Source organism: Drosophila serrata, unplaced genomic scaffold, assembly GCF_035046125.1.
Source record: "Drosophila serrata isolate PLE 108 unplaced genomic scaffold, ASM3504612v1 contig_276, whole genome shotgun sequence".
In the NCBI taxonomy this organism is placed as follows: domain Eukaryota; kingdom Metazoa; phylum Arthropoda; class Insecta; order Diptera; family Drosophilidae; genus Drosophila; species Drosophila serrata.
The window spans coordinates 11,631,521-11,653,268 of NW_028257174.1; the positions used below are offsets into that span (position 1 = coordinate 11,631,521).

The 21,748-nt window shown below is 37.4% G+C and overlaps 1 protein-coding gene across 50 annotated transcripts in view; it reads left to right on the forward strand.

The window, feature by feature from the left end:
- The window catches only part of dlg1 (MAGUK family member discs large 1), a 49,880-nt gene that overhangs the window by 25,497 nt on the left and 2,635 nt on the right, over positions 1–21,748 (forward strand). For 4 of the 50 annotated variants that reach the window (XM_086836515.1, XM_086836523.1, XM_086836524.1 and 1 more), the window contains 12 exons: positions 1,708–1,866; positions 9,486–10,034; positions 10,096–10,354; positions 12,027–12,114; positions 12,174–12,387; positions 12,447–12,860; positions 12,922–13,024; positions 14,022–14,096; positions 15,019–15,063; positions 17,743–17,823; positions 21,195–21,344; positions 21,414–21,696. In XM_086836515.1, the coding sequence (XP_086692641.1) occupies positions 1,708–1,866; positions 9,486–10,034; positions 10,096–10,354; positions 12,027–12,114; positions 12,174–12,387; positions 12,447–12,860; positions 12,922–13,024; positions 14,022–14,096; positions 15,019–15,063; positions 17,743–17,823; positions 21,195–21,344; positions 21,414–21,696 (2,420 nt within the window). Of the gene's footprint in view, positions 1–1,707; positions 1,867–3,429; positions 3,609–3,677; positions 4,622–8,537; positions 8,562–8,583; positions 9,106–9,485; positions 10,035–10,095; positions 10,775–12,026; positions 12,115–12,173; positions 12,388–12,446; positions 12,861–12,921; positions 13,025–14,021; positions 14,097–15,018; positions 15,064–17,742; positions 17,824–21,194; positions 21,345–21,413; positions 21,697–21,748 lie in introns of those variants that run through there. The other 46 variants (XM_086836531.1, XM_086836517.1, XM_086836532.1 and 43 more) reach the window with 36 other exon arrangements.

Here is a 21,748-nt window from a genome sequence, read left to right on the forward strand (position 1 = left end):
CAAATCGAACTTCTTGGGTGGAAAATATCTAAAAGAACGGTGGTACGGTGTTTATTATCCAGAAAAAGCTTTGTTTTTAATGTGGAAAATATATTTTTTTTAAATATATAATGAAATGTATTAAATCAAATATTTGGCACATATAAATAATTAAATTCAAACCTCAAACTTAAACTTAAATATAAATATTTAAATTTAAATAAAACAAATACATGAAAATATATAAATATGATTACAACTTAATTATATAAAATAATATAAATACTGAAAATATGAATAATCATATAAATGAACAACACTTCTTTAAAATGAATACAAAATAATGATTCATTGGAATTTATACAAAGTCAAGACCAGAATTAAATCATTTTTATGCTTCGTCCAGATGGCAAAAAAATATATCATTTTTTTTTTAACCACTGTGTTCCTTTTTTTTTGTATATTTTTTTCCTTTCTCATTTTGCGAGTGGGTGGTGGGTGGCAATTACTTGCGTGTACACATCGCCAAAAAAAAATTGAAATGGCAAACAGATTTTCATCTAAGGTGTGTTTGTGTGTGTGTAACCGGTGAAACACAAACAAAGACAGGGAGAGCAATAGCGAGAGCGAGAGAGAAGGCAGCACAAAGATGACAGGCTGCTGATTTCAATCCCATTCGTTCCCACTTTTCCACTTTCCCGCTTTCCCATCAGCCCGGGGCTGTGTGTACCCAACTTGTTGCTATCGCAACTCTTCAAAGGAAACGTAAAACATGTCAATGCCCCCCATCGTCACTTTTCAGCACATACACTTCTCATGCTTTCACTTAATTATTCATAATCATATCAATTCCGGGGTAATATGTAAAAAGGGAGCGTTTTACCAACCAAATTAAGTTGGCAAACTGTACCAAATTTGACAGAAAGCTGTCAAAGCGATGGTGTTGCCATATTGTCCTTAACGTTTTAATAAGGCACTTTTTATTAAGAGAGTAAATTAGGGCACACTAAATAGGGCTATAATGATTTAAACGTATTTCTAAAGACTCTTATAAATTACATAACAAATATACATAAATTAATTAATCACTTGAAAAGTATATCAATTGAATAAAATGAAAAAGTCCAACAATTTTGGGTTGCTTACTTAATCTACTTTAAAAAAACAGCCAAACATGTCAGGCACAAACTGAAAAGAGTGTGAAAAAACAAAGCCAGGGAACAACAACCACCGATTTGAACGAAAAACTAGAGCTTTAATTTACACAAGTACAAAAGTACAATATACACTGTGAGAAATGATTGATTGGGTGTCAATTGTGCGGCATTCGCGTCGCCGTTTTTCCAATTATGTTGGCTCGCGTTCGCCGGTTCGCATGCGTCGTCGTCGACGACAGCTGACGGGGCCGCCGCCGCAACAGCAACAACAGCAGCAGCATCAGCAGCAACAAGCGCATCAATCTAGAGAGCGACAGCAAAAGGAAAAAGAAAAGGAAAGGGACAGCGAATCAGGGGGGGCATCCCGTTATGCCTGCTGCTGTGCCAACGTAAGTGAGCCGGAAACAGGATATCAGTGTGACCAAAGGCAGAAAAAATGCTTTAGTATCCTTACATCCTTTGAAACAACCCTGTTTTTAGGCAAATAATTGGGGATTTCTTCTATATTTATTATATTATCTTGAAAGTTATTCTCTTTATATATTTATTTTGCAATTATTTATTTCCACAGAACCAGCGGATGCGTATTGAATCGGATACGGAAAATGCTAAGGAGCCACCGGCAGAGACGCAGCCCCAGCGAAGCTCCCGTTCGCCGCAGCAGCAGCAGCAACCGCAACAGCAGCAGCCATCGCAGCAAGGATCCAAGTCCAGGAGCGGGTCGCAGACTGTAAGTCGCTGCAATTTAATCATTTGTGCCAATGGCCTTAGCTGAAATCCATCCCAGATATCACAGATACAGATACAGACACAGACACAAAAACAGATACAAATACAAATACCGCAGCGCCATCGCATCCTTGTCAGCCTCCATCGTCATCAGAATCAAAATCAGAATCAACACCATTACCAGCACCAACGTCCACAACTTAACAGCCATAATAATCCTGCCAAAAAGCTAAAGTCCACTTTCGAGTCAGGCCAATTCTCGCCATTTTCCGGAGAGGGGAAATCCTGAAAGCGTAACCCAAATGCGGAAAGTGGAAACAGAGTGGGCTGTAATTAGTGCCCACCACTTTTTCTAAAAGAATTAATTAGTTCGTACCTTGAAGGCCACTTCCCATTTGCACGGCATTTGGTGATTTCAAACGAGAATGAATCGTACGATTAAGGATCACTAATAAGCCGGTGTGGCAACGCTGGTTGTTTCAAAGGAAATGAAAGCTATCACTAATCACTAATTGAAGTAACTCCTTGTATATTAAGCAAATCGATTCCAAAGTATATATTCCACACGTTATTAGTGTATAAACTTTATTCAAATTATTGAAAACAACTAGGAGAACTTCCTTAGAATCGGTCATAAGTTTTAAAAGTGTAGCATACACTTAAAATACCATCGAAACCTTAATTATTTAGTTAGTTTGGGTCGGCATAAACGCCTCCCATTTTTAAAATCGTCAATAAAAGCCAGTGTAATTGGGAGCACACCTATTTTATACTTCACAACCAACCTCCCCGTTTTTCCGCCTCTTTAACGAATCGTTACTTACTTAAGTCGCTTAACTCGACTCGGCCTCCTCGTTTTTGTGGGCCAAGCGTCGCCCATTTCCGCTTCCGGTCGTTGTAGTTGGCCTGGCCCCTGCTTTACCACTATAGAAAGAAAAGGAAACGAGCCAAAACGTGGAAAAGCAAGAAAATTGCAAACAGCCGTAACATATTTTCTTTATATTAAAGCAACTATATATTGCGCTGGCCATCAAAGATGTTTTTTTTTTGCTTATTAAGTTAATTTACGCATGATTCTGTTATGTTTATGTCATATTTTTCCAGATAAGACAGCATTTGATTGAATTTAGTTACGTTTTCTTGCATGATTTTGTTATGCTTATGTTTTATTTGCGAAATAAACATGAATTTTTAATTTAAGAAACCAAAAATGTAAAACCCAAACAAAACAAATATATATATATATATTTTTGCGCTTTTTTTATTTGAGATGTTTGTAATTTTTCATTATTGCTTGGATGGCTTTATGGTTTGTATTGATTTTTATTTGAAAAGTTATTAAAATTATGTTGCGTGTGCTTAAAAAAGAGATCTCTGCTAAAAAAAGATTGCTCTCGCGCTTGCTCTAGCCCCTGGCAACATTTTATAATTGATCTTTGGGATCCTAAGTATATTTTAGTTTAAATAAAGTTTAAACAGTCCTCTAAAATCAAACTTGGCGCGATCGATAACTCTCTGAAAAGATAAACGGCCACACCGCTTGCAAAAAATACCTAGTTTGGTATTTTTTTCCTTTGTCTTTCTTCCACGATCGCTGATCGGTCACACTGTCGTCGGTCTCTTGTTCTTCGTTGGGTGTTTTCGTTTCATCGGCTTAATTTATTCTTTTTTTTTGTGTTTGTGTTGTGCCGCAAACTTGGAAATGTGAAATACGGAGTCCGTTTGCGGTTTGCGATTAACGGTGTGAGTCAGTGCAGCCTGAAAGAAGTGTTTTGCTCCTATTTGCATTACGGGCGGCATAACAAGGTGTGGGAGAGAGAGAGCGAGCGAGAGAGCCAATCCGATTCCAAAGCCCTGAGTGTGAGAGAGCATTGCCAGCGTGAATGAAAATGGCAAGAACCAGAGCAACGATAGTTATCCGATAGTTAAGTCTATCGATCGAAACGGGAAAAATGCCAACAAAACAAGTCGAGTGTGTGTGTGCGTGCCATGAATTCTGGTAAATGCAACAGCAAAAACCAACAAAAAAAAGTGCCGCTCCAGAACATGCATGGCTGAGAGCGTACGGTGTGTTTTTGTTGTTTTCCCATTTGCCAGTCGGGCCCAGGCAACAACAATAAATAAATAACTTGGCGGCGCCGCTCTCCAGCTCTCACTCACTCGCTCCCGCTCGCTCGCACTCTCTGCATTTTTGTGTGTTACGCCTTTTTGTTGTTTCGGCGACACATTTGCTCAGCGTCCGTCGGTGTGAAGAGATCGCTAAAAACAAAAAAAAAAGAAGCCAAATAGAAATATAAAAGAAAACAACTGGCGCTCGGGCGTGTGCGGTTTTTTATGTATAAATCCAACTCAAAGTCTCGATATGTGTGAATTTTTGTTTATCTAGTGCAAAGTTGGATAATCATCGACGGCGGTGGTGACAACGAAACGGGCTGAAATAAAAGCTAAAAAATAGCAGCGAAATAGTTACGACGAGGAAGCAGCGACACGCAAACACACACACACACACAGCCAGCAGCCATCAGCCGGCTTTTGTCAGTGTGTAAGAGCGGTGTTTGTGTTTCTTTTTCGTTATTTTTTTTTCTGTTCAACTTTACGCGATCTGAAATAAGTGAAAAAATACATAAATAGTACAAACAACAAAAAATTAAGAAACAACAGCAGTGATGACAACAAGGAAAAAGAAGCGCGACGGCGGCGGCAGCGGCGGCGGTGGCTTTATAAAGAAAGTCTCATCGCTCTTCAATCTGGATTCGGTAAAAATCGGTCAAAAATATCCATAATCCCTATAGTCTATAGCTTTTGGGGTGATCTATATACATAGATGTTGGCACATATATAGCATATAGTGCTCGATGATTCCATGGTTTATTTATAAATCAAATTCGCAGACGCACCGAAAGCTAGCCTGGCTAGCTGATTTTCCTCGATTCAGAAGCGGCGTATGTGATATATACAAGTGTTTGTTTGCGCACAGCTGCAGGCAAGAGGATAGGTCTCAAATATGTTGGGGGAGGTGGGGATTGATCGCGTTTACTTTCCAGAAATTGATGGGGAATTGTTTTACATTTCGGGAAATGTAGCAAACACCTGTTGACTTTCAGTCAGTTATCAGTTTTCCCAATAAAAAATAGCAAAACTTTTACTGGTAAATGTTTACTTCAAATGATCCAAATACAGTAGGAAATTTTTATTGAATACAAATAAAATTTACAAAGATTACTTCGCACTAATTACGTGCCTTCGAGTGTGTTCACATACACATACACCCCATGTGTAGAAGTTGGGTGCGTTGTCATCATTTTAGCGTCTTTGCATTGCGTTCGCAGCGAAAAACAAAAACAACAACAACAGAAAATAAGGAGAAAAAAAAAACGGAAAGAAACACTCACCATCTCTTTCTAATGCTCGACCAACGGTTCTTCTCACTCCTCTTCTTGGCCGTTGCTTTTGTTTGACTTGTTATTGTTCCATTCGCTTTTCTTGTTGTTGTTGTTGTTATTATTGTTTGTTGGTGCCCTTAATATCTCGCTCGCGTATTCAGCGCAGGCGTAGCCCTCTCGCCTCTGGCCACTTTCCTCCTCTCTCTCTCTCTCTCTCTCTCTCTCTCTCTCTCTCTCTGTTTGGTCGCTCTCTCTCTGTCTCTTCGCTATCTTTAGTCGCTCTTTCTCTATGGCTGCACTTGTCGTCCCCAATTTGAGTCTGACCCTCTCGCTTGCTCCTCCTTCAACGTCTTCGTTTTTTATTTTTATTTTTTTTGCTACAAATAGTTTTATTTCTGTCTCGTCTGCCACCCACAAAAACAAAGGAATTTACAGTGAATATTGCCTAAGAGGAAAAATGTTACTGGGGAAGTAATAAAAATTATGTTTCCTAGTTGCAAAAGAATTAAATTAAAGAATTGGTATTTTGAAATACTGTTTAATGAAAATCTTTCTTAATAAATGTTTGTTTACATTAATTTGGCATCTGAAATATATATCAATATATACCTATTTTTCTTTATAGTTAATCTGTGTATCCACTGTAGTCTTATTGTATTACCATAGCCTGCAAATCAAAGCAAAGCGATTAACTCTCGTAAGATATATGACTTATATATCTCATCCGTTTCCTTTCTACTAGAAAAAAAAAAGATAAACAAATCACGTTGAGGCAACAAATAATTCTGAAGGACAAGTTTACATATATTGATCCATAATTTTAGTACTTCCCTCAACCTCCTCCTCCTCCTCCTCCTTCTGCCCACCCCCATGGGCGGCATAATGGAATAATGGCTTTGGGTTTCCGTTTCGGTTTTCTCGCAGGTGTTTCGACCACGAACGATGATCATCGTCACGTCCCGTTTCGTTCGTCAGATTCTCTGATCACATCCACATCGCATATATAGCGTATATAGTAAAGGCCCCTTGGGCATTTTGCCAACAATTTTAGCTTTCGATTTGATCAATGAAGTGCAACGCAGCTTGACGCATTCAAATTTGTCATTGATCTCGTTCAGCTGTTGATTTCTTCTGGATTTTTATGAATGATATATGAGTTTCAATAGAAAAGTTCTGAGGTGTTTTGTAACGAAAAGAGTCTTGTTGTTATAGGAATTGTTTTTATGAGAATGTTAAGAGTAATCCAAACTTTTATTATATCTAAACTTCTGCATTCAATTTACAATTCTCTTACATGAATTTCCCTGATATTTTCCATCTGATACTTAGAAAATCTGATATATAATCTGTGTTATATATCTCCCAGTTGCAACTATTGTTTACACTTTCTGTCCAAGTGCAATATGCATTAGATTTCATTTAGCATTCGAGGTTGTTTTGGATTTTAAAGCCACTTTGCATGCAAGGCGAATGTTTGGACAAGCACTTAAAATTGAGTACACCAACCATGAGTCATTTGATTGATTGAACTGTATGAGTGTGTGTTGTTGCTCCTGGGTCTTGGTGTAACTTTATGGCCATCTCAGCATCTTCTCTGCTCTACGCTTTTATAACCCCAATTGGAATTCTTTTGGTCTCTTACAAGAATGCTTAAGAATTTTATCGTCTGCCTTTGGATTTTCCGCATTTCCAAGTGTTTGTGTATCACTACACACATATACCATTAGAGAGCCACAAGCATATGTTTATCATAGATAAGATAAGAGCTTTGTATGATATGATTTGGCTCCTAGCTAGCTTTAGCTTTAGTGCCACCTACTAATTTCAAGGGTGTGCAACTTTACAAAAAGCCAAACAAAAAAAGTGGTAGAAAAACGAAGGCCCAGAAAAAGACCGATTGTAGCTCGTTGGCCCCGTTAATGTTGCGTGTTGTTGTGGTCGTGTTTTTTGTTGTTTTTTCTATATATATATTTTTTTGCTAGGGGTTTAGTTGGCTCAAAGTCTTGTGTGTGTTTTGTCCCAAGAGCTCCCCACTCTTACCCATTACCTCCGCCACCACACCCGCTCTTATTAAGTGAGTTCCGATTGTTAACTTTATGATGTAATTTTTTCTTCTCTTTTTTTATAATGCTTTTTTTTTTTGGTTGGAAGAAAAAAGTGTAACCAGAGTTGTCAGCGGAAGCAGAAGCGGCACGAACCTGTTAGCCAAAGTGCTACATTACAGTGTTAACTAGATAATGGGGAACTTGTGAAGATTCTTAATTATAGTTTATAGTAGCAGTAGGAAGGGAGAATTTATGGGAATTTTAAGTCAAAGAGAGTTTATTGTCAGGCAAAGTCCTTTCTTAAACAGGTCAATTTCTGGAATTTTAAAACTGGAAATTATACATCCTTTAAAAACCCTTTAAACTAATTTAAAACCCCAATTAAATCTCCATATTTAAAGGTTTGCAACTAGTGGATTATCAGCAAAACAAATACAATAATTGGAAACTTAAAATGATCCCATAAATATCTTTAATAAACCTTAATCAAGTCGAATGATGTATCCTATTGAGTTAACACTGTACTAAAGAGAATCCTCTAGTGATTAACCAAAACCACATATATTACAATAAACCCTTTAAGTACATGGGGGGCCCCTCTGCGTATACTTGATGTGACCCACTCCCAAGGGTTAATTGGTAATTTTTCGCCAGACTAAATAGGGCTAGAGAAACGCCCACTTTTGCAATACACTGCAATATGCACATATATTACTTATAGACAGATAGATGTATGCATATATATTTCGCTCATTTTCTTAGGGTTAATGTTGCTGTCGTCGACGCTTGATGAATTCATTTACACTGGGCTGCTAATCAATTGAACTCGTTTAACGATGCCATAACCCCCACAACCGAACTGAACTCAGCCCCAAGCCAAGTCAACCCCCTTAACCCTCTAAGATCTTGGTTGTGCAAGTAAGACTGTTGTGTTGCCATTTTTAGCGGACTGCTGTTGGTTTTTTTTTTTTTTTGGTCGTCTCTGTTAATTGGAAAACATGTGAATTGCATTCGAGAGTTTTTGGCTACGGCCCAGATAATTCAAGAGACGACGCCATTGACACGATTTCCCATCTCCGGCGAGGGTGTGGCATTTTAGAGGGTTTAATCTGGCTTATAATGCGGGGTATATTCATATATATAGTATATGTACATATTTATAAGACCTTTGTTTTGAAGCTCTATGTTTTGATTCCTCTAAATCTATGTTTTTCCTCCGGCGCCACTTTTCTCTCTTTCTACAGCTCCATAAGGCGTCTTCGGGAAAGGTAAGCCACCAGGAAGGTTGCAAAATCTAAGCCAATTTGACTTTTCGATTGATTTTAGAGGAAATATTTGGTTTTTATGAGTGCTAAGCTAGTTAAACTATTCAATAAAATGTTTGAAATTACTAGATAGCTTTGAATATGCTTTCAATTGTTCAAAATAAGATATAAATTCAATAAGAATAGACTTTTATTATGTTTAAATAAGCTTTTTTAAATTTTGTGTCAAGTAATAAAGTATAATCGTTTCTTTTAAATTGAATACAGATTACTCAGTTCTATTTTAAGCCTTTCAAGTACCTAAATTAATCATAAAATCCTTAAAAAAATCTCTTAAAATCAAAAGAAAATTCTGGCTAAATTTCCACATCGTTTGTCTGTTGTTTTTAACAACATGTGCTTGTGTTTTCGTCTTGTGCCGTACTGTGTGTGTTCATATTTTATGTGTTCACTGAATAAACGAATTCTCCATGCTGACATCATAAAAAATAGTGCAAAAATGGAGATGGCCAATAACTTGCATCCTGTTTTCAGTCCAGCAGCTAATGTATATGTCGAAAATTTTAACAAAAAACGTTTGCAAATACATAAATATATAGTTTGCAATAAATAAAAAGCCACACATCATCATCGTTTACATATGTTTACAATAAATTAAAGCTCATAACTAAATTAATAAATAATCTTAATCTCCACTGACATGATTAAGATTATTCCTAAAAATAATAATCTAGTTATCTTTGTATCCTGCCCCACATTACGTCATAAACATTATGAGACATCGAAACATTCACTGACTCACCTCTCATACAGCAAGACAACCCACCCACCTATTAATCATCATCCTTTATGCATTGTCGCCTTTGTGTTATTGTTATTTAGCGGATTAAAACATTTAATTAACCATTTATAATCCTACTTTAACAGGTGAATGGCGATGACAGCTGGTTGTACGAGGATATTCAACTGGAGCGTGGCAACTCTGGACTGGGATTCTCCATTGCCGGCGGTACAGATAATCCGCACATCGGCACCGATACCTCCATCTACATCACCAAGCTCATTTCGGGCGGAGCAGCTGCCGCCGATGGACGGTTGAGCATCAATGACATTATCGTCTCTGTGAATGAGGTGTCCGTGGTGGATGTTCCACATGCCTCCGCCGTGGATGCTTTAAAGAAGGCCGGTAATGTGGTGAAGCTTCATGTGAAGCGAAAACGAGGAACGGCCACAACACCGGCACCTGGATCGGCAGCTGGCGATGCCCGGGATAGTGTCAGTGGGCCCAAGGTCATTGAGATTGATCTGGTCAAGGGTGGCAAGGGATTGGGCTTCTCCATTGCCGGTGGCATTGGTAATCAGCACATCCCGGGCGATAATGGCATCTATGTGACGAAACTAATGGATGGAGGAGCGGCTCAGGTGGACGGACGTCTCTACATTGGAGATAAGCTAATTGGAGTGCGCACCAATGGGGTAAATTATACAAATATAATCAATAGACGGTAATAATTACAAGGATATATTATGTTTATAGAGCGAAAAGAACCTGGAGAATGTAACGCACGAACTGGCGGTGGCCACTTTAAAATCAATCACCGACAAGGTAACACTGATCGTGGGCAAGACACAGCATTTGACCACCAGTGCGTCCGGTGGCGGAGGAGGAGGAGGAGGAGGAGGCCTTACAGCTGGCCAACAATTGTCACAGTCGCAGTCCCAATTGGCCAGCAGCCAGAGTCAAAGTCAAGTGCATCAGCAGGCGCAGCATCAGATGGCCAATTCGCAGTCTACAGGTGCGCTAAATAGTTTGGGACAAACGGTTGTCGATTCACCACCAATAGCAACACCAACACCAACACCAACACCACTGGCTGCAGCAGCCATAGCAGCCGCATCAGTCATTGCAAGCAACAACCCCACAGTCACCACAGTCACAGGCTCAGGCAACAGTAGCAGCAAGTTGCCGCCGACGCTTAGCGCTAACAGCAACAGCAACATTAGCAATAGCGGCAGCAACAACATCATCAGCATTAATAACATCAACAACAACAACAATAACAACAACATCAGCAGCAGCAGCAACAGCAGCGGCACGACAACAGTTGCAACACCAGCCACACCACCCGCCTCCTTTTATAACAATGCTTCCATGCCCGCCCTGCCTGTCGAATCCCAGCCACCAAGCAACCGTTCCCAATCACCCCAGCCGCGCCGTAAGCGATTTGATTTGTTTATTATTTACATTAATTGATCCTCTGTAATTTGTAATTCATTGTTTATACTTTCCTTCTTATGTGTAACATCTATCATATGTCCTGGTCAAGGGTATTTATGGGAGTTTCCCTGCGAATCTCTAGCAATAATTGCACTTGTACCTGGGCTTATTATTATCATGTAGAATTTTCTTGTATAACCTTTATGCTTTATCTTATTTTCTATGCTTTGTAGTCTTGTTTTCTTATTATTTGTATTACTTTTATTTACTAATTGTTTTCTTTTATGGTTTTTTACTTTAAAAGATCTTAATCTTTCCATTTCTTTGGTAAAAGAAAAGATCTTGCTTTAAGTAGTTAAGTAATTCCTTTTTTAAGCCCAATTTATCCCCTTTAATTGTATTTTCAATTGAATTAATCCTGCTAGTTTGCCATATAATTTCTTTTAATTACTCTTAATCATAGTTTTCTGTTATTTTGTGCATTTTGCCTTCTTCCTGCCCTCCTGCTTCATCCTGCCCGATCTAGAATAATATTCCTTGTCCTTGGAACCTTGTATTAATTGCCATTGCTGCTCTGCTGATGAATAATGATACTGTTGAGGATCTCCTTAAAGACATTCACCTTCATTCTCACAAAAGCTGTGGAAGCTGCTATAATGTGCTGCCCTGCCCCTGCCCCTGCCTCCCACCTATTCCCCCCAAGTAGATTTTGTGTATTGAGCTTGGCGCCTGTGTTTTTTAGAGTTGTGTGTGTTCGTTTTGGGATTATTTCAGATATAATATAAAACCGATCTGTGGTGATTTTGTTGTGTTTAATCCAACGAGAGAGTCTGTGTGTATGGTGTGTGTCTTTATCTATGTGTGTGTGTGTATTGTGGGGATGCAATCTTTAGTTTCCGTTCTGTTATCTTCCGTTTCCGTTTTTCTCAGTTTGGCCTCAGTTACCATATATATATATTGGTGTTGCCGTCCTTCTCTGACGGTGCCTGCTGTCTCTGTCCCTTTTACGTTTCGAATGAATCTCTGTCTCTGTCTTTACTATATATAAATGTAAGATCTCACAAGGAATTGCTCTTGGAATTGCGGGAACTGTTTTCTCTGTTAAAAGCCTTATTAACCGATCTATTCTTTGTCTCTATCTCTATCTCTGTCTCCCCATCTTTGTCTAACTATTTATCTTAATATCTAAATATTAACTATATACCCAACGAAAAACCACCGATAAACCTTGAACAAAAATCACTCCTTAGAGCCCGGCTCGCGATATGCCTCCACAAATGTACTGGCCGCCGTACCGCCAGGAACACCGCGCGCCGTCAGCACCGAGGATATCACCAGGTGAGTAGCATACTCCTTCCTCTATTCCTACAGTTGCTAATATCCTTTCAATCCCTTAGAGAACCGCGCACCATTACCATACAGAAGGGACCGCAGGGCCTGGGCTTCAACATTGTTGGCGGCGAGGATGGCCAGGGCATCTATGTATCCTTTATACTGGCCGGCGGTCCTGCCGACTTGGGCTCTGAGCTGAAGCGTGGCGACCAGTTGTTGAGCGTAAACAATGTTAACCTCACGCATGCCACCCACGAGGAGGCGGCCCAGGCTCTCAAGGTGACTTTGAAATTGAATTAAAAACAAATATATGTGTACTAATTAAGGTTTATTTGCAGACTTCTGGTGGTGTGGTTACCCTGGTGGCGCAGTATCGACCCGAGGAGTACAACCGCTTCGAGGCTCGTATCCAGGAGCTGAAACAGCAGGCGGCTCTTGGCGCTGGAGGAACGGGAACTCTCCTGCGGACCACGCAGAAGCGATCGCTATATGTGCGCGCTCTATTCGATTACGATCCGAACCGTGACGATGGATTGCCATCCCGAGGATTGCCCTTCAAGCATGGCGATATACTGCATGTGACGAATGCCTCCGATGATGAATGGTGGCAGGCACGACGTGTCCTGGGCGATAACGAGGACGAACAGATAGGCATTGTGCCGTCGAAGAGGCGATGGGAGCGAAAGATGCGGGCAAGGGATCGCAGCGTCAAGTTCCAGGGACATGCGGCGGCCAACAATAATATGGATAAGGTGAGTGTTTACATTATATTTTATTACATTTAAATTAAATGAATTTTCCCGTCTATTACAGCAATCGACATTGGATCGAAAGAAAAAGAATTTCACATTCTCGCGCAAATTTCCGTTTATGAAGAGTCGCGATGAGAAGAATGAAGATGGAAGCGACCAAGAGCGTAAGTAGACCAAGTCTCAATGGGAAGCCAGCCGTCCGTCTCTCACTCGTAACTCCGTTCTGAGTTCGTTTGCTCTTTCTCCGAAGACGGAAGACTGTAATTAAAAGACGCGAATTGACCAACTAAAACCAATCGAGGCAGCAATATCTAGTTCTAAACTTAAGGTCCAACACAGTCCTTTTACTCTGTCGCTATTTCTCTACCGATTCTCTGACTGGTTGTTTGTTTTGCGTGTATGATGTCCTTTGGGGCGGTTTGCTCGAATGTCTAAAGAGTGCGTGTTTTTGTTTTGTTTTGATTTAAATTGTAAGAAGAAGATGTAAATGTTATTAGGTTTTCATCTTTTGCACCAACAAAACTCACTCTTAAAAGTCCTTGTCCAATATTTAGCCAAATGGGAACTGTTTTTTTACAAAGAAATAATGATTAATGTGAAGAAGTAGAGTAACACTAAGGATATATCCCTTACTCCAAGAACAGTCACCATAAGCTATAGATTTTTCATGTTTGTTTATAATTGTTTATTGTCTTTCTCAATGTTGATGTATTTTAATTAAAAAATATGAACAAAGTGAAGCAGATTCTATGTGAAATTGTTTATTTTCAATCATTTGTGTTGGAATATTCAAGCCATTATTATTATTTATGTACATTTTTATTGTTTCCATTTTTCTTTGCATTCATTTAATTTATATTTCTGTTTATTTTCATATCTATATAAATTGTTATCCCTCGACAATCCGTGATGTCCCAACACTCATACTCTATCCACACTCACCACCAATTACACTTGGATAAAAAAAACACCACCGATGATGATGATGATGATGATGAACCAATGAAACATCGTACATTACCCGTACCTCAACATACACACACATATCACAATTTCTGTTCGATGTGCTTGGATGTCGATGTTGTGTTTATTATTTTGTGTGTGCCGTGACCCCTGAACCCCCCTCGATCGAACCCAATCTAAAAATGTGTGTGCTTGTAGCCAATGGAGTTGTGAGCAGCACCAGCGAGATTGACATCAACAATGTCAACAACAATCAGGCGAATGAACCGCAACGTAAGTTATAAATATGATGTTATGAGGACTCTCCCTTCCATATATATATATATGGATATATCTGTATATATATATATTCAGCAGTAATCTTACCGTTTTGTAAATGCATTAAGAAGGTGTCAGGGCTTTATCAATGGGTCTAGTTTCTCTCACATCACAACCACATATAGACAGTAAGCTATAACTACACACATTCACGATCTTACTAACCGGTAGTCCTTGAGGGGTTCTTCTATATATATAGCTCATGGTCATCATCGTGTATATATAACTATAGTTTTGGCTTAGGCTAAAGTAACTGTTTTGTAACCAACGTAAACAAGAGACGAAGAGCACGTTTTACATCATATACATCATCGTGATGAAACCAAGTCGTTTTCGTTATTTTGTTCATTTATAAAAAATAAGCTTTTTCTCCTGCTACTCCTTACTGACAGTACACACACAATATATATTATCTTCTTATCGCTGTTCTCTCTATCAAGAAATCAAACTAATAATTATAACTGTGTGTCCAGCTGCTTTCATCAAATATTTACATCACTATTGCGACTGTGAAAAACTAGCAAAAAAAAAAATCAACTCTTGATACCCCGCTAGATCTGTTTCCAACTAATAATATAATACATATAGCAGAGACAAAAGGAACCCCTAGATGGTTTCCCTGGTCTTGAATGGTTCTGGCATTGGAAAAATATATATAACCATTAATTTATATATGTGAAAGAACCATTCATAATCACATTTTACCACAAAACGATAATTAAATATATAATTCTGTCTATCGAAATGAATCGATCGTCATCGCTATTCTGTTTTAAACTGACCAAAACATATATCTCTTTCGATTCTCTTCTCTTCTGTTCTTCTCTATTTTCTCTTCCCTTTCGGTTTCTCGTTTATTTTCTCTTCGTTTTTCTAGCCTTTATGCTTTGCTACACACAAGACGATGCCAATGCTGAAGGAGGTATGTACTCGCTCGATCCAAAGTATTTACAAACATATACATATCGATATCTACTTAAACATATATATCTATCTATCTATCACATATACAAATCTGATTAAATACATAACATAATATAACATTTTATAAGACGCTAACATCCGATTTACACTCATAGAATTTGCATTTGCTATAAGAACTAACACCAGTCTTCAGTCTCCGTCATACCTTACGTACATAACATACATCATGTCTACATACATAACATATATATTTACATACATGCATACATATGTCAGTACATCATCACACAGAATTGACGTGAATATAAACTGGATTTATTCCTGACCTCCACTCTATTTGTTTGTTCAACCATTTTGAGTTCTCAGTACGTTTTTCCCCCCTTACATTCTTACATCTCTGTACATCACACATCTCTGGCGATCTCTACAATACTCGTTCGCTCTAGATATATAATACATCAAGAGATTCTCAAACTATATAAATAGGTCTTAATTATATGTATGACTTAATTTGTGATATATAGTTTGTTTCGTACATACATACATTCATATACTACATCCATAAAGACTTGAGGATTTCAATAGGTCGTCCAATGTAACATTCAAAACAGAACTCTAATCATATGCATGTAAATGTCCAATAAATGTACACTAAATGTGAAGAAAACTAGGCCAATGAGATGTATCAATGATCATCAATTTGGTGTCTAATGTACAAAGAATGTAATGTAAATGTACATAATCTAAACGAAATTTATGTATGTGCATTGATATTACAATGGCTCATATTTTATACCCTTATGTACCAAGAGTATATCAAATGTTAACTAAAAAAATGAAAGCATATATAGAACGTTTGCGTTACACTACGTCTAATACATATATTCATCAGATTTACTGAAGTTACAGACCTATTTTACGAAGATAGCAAACATCTTGCTATATGCACCTAAGTACTTCCAACATAAATGATTGTGTTTAAGCCAGATCTCGCAAAAACTGACCCAAGGAATATAATTTAAAAAGAAAATTAAATAGAAAGAAGCCTTTCTCGCATCCTATTTCATGCTTTGCCTGCACAGCATAAGCAACGGCATCTTAAAGGATTCGCAGAGTTTTTTTTTTATTATTTTTTCTGCATTCTGAGACAGAAAGTCAGCTCTTTTAAGATTCTTTCTTGGAAACTGAATAGAAAAAGTGAGCCTAAAGTACGAGCTGTGGCTTAGACTATAATTATTTTGGATGTAATATATACTTACATACTTTAGGCATACATACAGACCCAGACCCCTTCCCTTTCCCCTCGATTAAAATTAAACAGACAATCAATCTCTACCATTTCGATCAAAACTTGGCTGTTCTCTTTATTATCCTATCCGCTTGCATCACACGTCGTTTTTCAATGTTTTTGTTTTTGCCACGCTCGATTCGATGTCGATCAATCAATCTGAATGTACATATACATTGATGTAACTTGAACCGACTGTTACGCCAGTCGGTATGTACATATGTGTGTACGGCATACATACATTAAATGTGCTTGGTGTGAATACAGAAATACTAAAGAGTGCTCTTCCTCTACCTGCTCCAACTCTGAACTCTGAACTCCGAAAGAAAGTTTTGCCAGGACAATTCTCGACTCGGAATATCCAAAGACAAACACACACACATACATAATGAGAAACCTTAATAGGAAGAAACTAGACTAAACTCTTCCCAATCTATCCTTTCGAGATATACATCTTTGTGTTTTCAAATCGCAGCCATTAAATATATCTTTTATCGAAACTCGAAACACTTACATACAGTACAGTACAAGACATAATGAAAGCTGTGATTACAATTTGTTGTTAATCTTTTGGTATTTCTGTTCTTCTTCTTTTTACATTCTTAACCCCCTTGTGTCTGTGTGAACTACTTTGAATTCTTGTGTTGTTTGCCTACTACTACTACCAACCAACCAATCAATCAACCAACCAACCAATCAATCTACAAACAACAACAACAACTATTACAACTATTTCAACAACTACTTCAACAACAACTACAACAACAAACAACAATAACTACTACTGTTTGTCTCAACTCTCAACTGTTCGAATCTACTACTACTACTACTATTATTACTGTTACTACTATTCTACTACTATGTCTGCTACTATATATCTACTATATTGTTTTATTCTGCGTCACTTCATCTATCTCTCTGTATTTCTAAATATATATACACACATGATCGAACCATCCATATATGTATGTATATATGGAACAAATACTACAAACGAACCTAATTTTGTTATTCGTAAAACTTGTTTTTTTTTGTGAATCCTCGAAACCTCGTAAATACACTCATGCATATACATACGTATCGCAATATATACATATATATCTCTCTCTCTATATATATTTATAAATATTTAACTTCTCAAACAAATCAAAAACCCGAAAAAAAAACATAAAAACAAAACCGAAAACCAAACATCAAAATGACAAACCGAAATATATCTCTATATGTATACATATATATTTGTTGTAACCATGCGCTCACGAACTGCGACAACCAATCTACCAACCAACCAACCAACAATCCACCAAATCAACTACTAAATTCTTCTAAAATCTGCGCTTATCAACCTTTCGTACACCTCAATCGACAACTAATCCACCAATCGATCAGGCGAGATTATCTACAGGGTGGAGCTACCCGATATGGAGCAGATAACTCTGATCTACTTGGAGAATAATGACGCTGACTATCGTAAGTCGAGCAACTGAACCAACCAACAATCACAAAAAAAAAACTATACCAACCAAAAAGCAACCACAACAACCAACAGCAAAAAAAAAGTCAACAACAAGTCTCTTCTTTTTCGTAATACTAGTGAAAATTACAACAATGCTTATGTTTTCTTCTATAAAAAAACAATCCAGCAAGAATGAAAGTTAAATATTTAGTTCTGAATACAAAAGAAACAAAATTTTGCAAGATCATTTCCACTTGGTTGTATGTATATTTCGTTCGTTCTTTCTATGATTTGATTTAATTTCCGCCTTTCTCTTTGCTTTTTCTCTCATTCACTGCTGTCTCACTCCATATTTCTATCTCTTTCTCTGTCCCTCGCTCTCTCTCTCCCCCATATATATCGCGAGGACATACATCTTAGAGATATCCTTCGTAAAAAAAGGCCTTTAGTAGATTTGAGTATATTGTTCTTTTTTGTGGCAACTTCGGATCCATCTTTAAAGATCATGAGCCAGAGAGAATAAGCAATCTAAGAGGAACAAATCCCGATCCAAGTCGGTGTTTACAGATTTTTATTTTGTATTTTGATTACTTTTTGTAAACTGAAGTTTATATTATTATTTGATATTAATATCTTCTTTCATTTACAACTGACTCTTGTTTATAACTTTGGTTTACACTATTTTTTATGTTTGTTTTATATTATCGATTTATTTCAAGGTTAGAATATTAATTTATATATTGGCATTTGCGATACAGAAATGATATATCGATGTTTCCTGTCCAAGGATATTTTTTACCCTTTGGAGTATTATGATTTAGTTAGAAGCTTAAAACACAGTGAAAAAATCATTTCCGACCCCATAAATCATATATATTCTTGATCAGCATTAACAGCCGAGTCAATTTAGCTGTGTTTCAAAGAAAAAAAATTGTAGTAAATTTTTCATCATTTTATAAGGGGTTACATCGTTAAAATTGTCACAAAATTTATCAAAATTTGAATTTTTTTTAAAGTTTGTAACTGAGTATGCAGATTTGTTAACCTTTCAAAAACTAGCACAGAACAGCTTTCCGAATTAAAATAAGTTCATTTTTGGCTTAGTTAGAATATTTGAAAAACTTTGTTTTACCTAAAAATTTAGCATATAAAAACATGATAATTTTATAGAAAAATCAAAGTTTAAAAATATCATAACTTGGCTAAAAATTTATTAATTTCAATAAGGAAAGCTGTTCTATGCTAGTTTTCATTAAATGCATAAATCTGCATACTCTATTTAAATTGAAAAAATCAGATTTTTTGATAAAATTTCGAAAATTTTAACGATGTAACCCCTTATAAAATTTTCAAAAAATTTGAAAAATTAATTTTCCCTGGGACATGACTAAATAGACTCGGTTTTCGATACTGATTAAGAATATATATGATTTATGGGGTCGGAAATGACTCCTTTATAGGGTTATAGGCTTCTGACTAAAATCATAATACCATTATTTTATTCGATATTAAATGGATTTTTGGTCTAGTTTTGATAGATTTTCAATTCGTTCTTAAAGTCAATAATGGAAACTACAAGGGTATTCAGACTTCGGCTTCCCGAAGTAATCTTCTCTGTCTTCTTTTGTTGTGGCTGTGTAATTAGGAAAATATCTCCATTGAGGCCCTAATTATATCTATTTGTCCCTTTTTTTACTTTTGTTCTTATACAATTTATTCTTTTTATTATGTTTTAAACATTATTGATATATTTGTGAATTGTTGACAGTTGCGTAGAACCAAATGACTATGAAATCCACTCCACTCAATAGCAAATTAGTCCTGTGATCCCCCCCACACACACATACACACACTCGGTATCGTATCCCCCACCACCCACCACTCCCCCCTATTTTTTTCACATTGTAGAATCACCCAGAAAATATATCTATAAAAAAAGGACCCCATTGAATTTGAGCTTAGAGTACTTTTCTCCCTTTGACTTGGTAGTTAGTTGGATTGCCCCGTCTTTTCCTCCGAGTTAAATCACACCCCCAAACACGATATATATACATATATATATAATGTGAGTACTGGACCGATCACAATTGAGTTTGACTTGCTGTTGTCTTTAAATGTATATTTTTTGCTCGTCTCCTTCGTATTTTGCATGTGTTTCCCTTCACCCGCAAAAATTGTTTCTTAAACGGAAGAGAAATATAAAACAAACTATATATATGAGAAGAGGGTTTTCCGTCCATATCCTGGCCCCCCTTTTTGTTTCTCAGATATTTGTGAAATATTTACAATCTGAAAAACGATATAAAAAAAAATAAAAGGAATTGTACAAATCGAGGGAGTTTTATTTGGTCGTAGCACTCGTTAAAAGTTCGATCGTCTCTGTAAGTCTCTTCAAGTCAAGTCAAGTGAGTAAATCCAGTGTTTTTTGTAACCAAATAATTCCCCTAAAAAAAAAGAACAGCGATTGTGTTCCTTCAACAACAACAATAATCAATGAAAACTGACCCCAAAAAAATAATATATATATCATCTGAGAGCTAGCTCTAATTTCACATGAGACACATGACGCCCTTCACTCATTTTCGATATTGTGTGTCCAAGAATTGTGTGTGTGCCATGTATGTAAAAGATCATGATGTCATGTATGTAGTATGTAATTGTAATTGTAATCGTTATTGTAATTGTAGTGTTCGCCTGCCCTACACACCATCTATCTATATCTTATGTTTTCTTTATGTAAACACACGAGTGTATGTTTATGGCCATGTCATACATGAGTGTCGTCGTGTAGCTTTGAATACTTTAGAAACATAATTTCACACAAAAAACATATAATGCATTTACATTTGGAATACGATTTCTATTTTAATTGCCGTTTCATTTTCTATATATTTGTATATTTTGAATGTCTTGAGAAAGTTAAGCCCAACAAATTGAACATTAGAACTGAACTAGAATCAAATTAAAATCCTAAATGTAGAATCTCCTGCCTGGGACTCTTACATATATATTTTGCTAATTAATCCTGAAAAAATGGTATAACAATTGTGAATCCTTTGTATATGAGAACTTAACCGAACCTAGCTTAGAGTTATAAATATATATCCCACCCCCTGAGAAGATCCACTAAATTTATCCCCTAGCTCTAATTGATCTTGTGTAAAATGTAATGCTGCTCTCCCCCAAAACTAAAGTTTTTGAAACTTTGATCCGATTTGAAAGTAAATTTTGAGTCCTAGAAATCCCATCCTCCATCCATTTTTCCCCACCATCCTTCCCGCCCATCCAGTTTTCCACTCATCTCTAGAACACTGCGATGATGTAGTAGAAGCACACCTGCACGTTGTCATGATCCTAATATCCGATTGCTTGCCCTACTTTCCAGCTTCCGAGGAGACAGTGCTGTCCTACGAGGCCGTGCAGCGCTTGTCCATCAACTATACGCGTCCGGTTATAATTCTGGGACCCCTAAAGGATCGCATCAACGATGATTTAATATCAGAGTATCCCGACAAGTTTGGATCCTGTGTGCCACGTAAATATATTTATACACTCATCTTTATTCTTCCTTAATAATAACCTTTTCCCTTTCGCTTCTCCTTAGACACCACCCGACCCAAGCGCGAATATGAGGTGGACGGCAGGGACTATCATTTTGTGTCCTCGCGCGAGCAAATGGAGCGCGACATCCAGAATCATCTGTTCATTGAGGCGGGACAGTACAATGATAATCTGTATGGCACCTCGGTGGCCAGTGTCCGTGAGGTGGCGGAAAAGGGTAAACACTGCATCCTGGATGTTTCCGGCAATGCAATCAAGCGGCTCCAAGTGGCCCAGCTCTATCCCGTTGCTGTGTTCATCAAGCCCAAGTCTGTGGACTCGGTGATGTGAGTTTATTCCAAAAGATCCTCTTAAGCATTCTCCTATTAAATGTATATC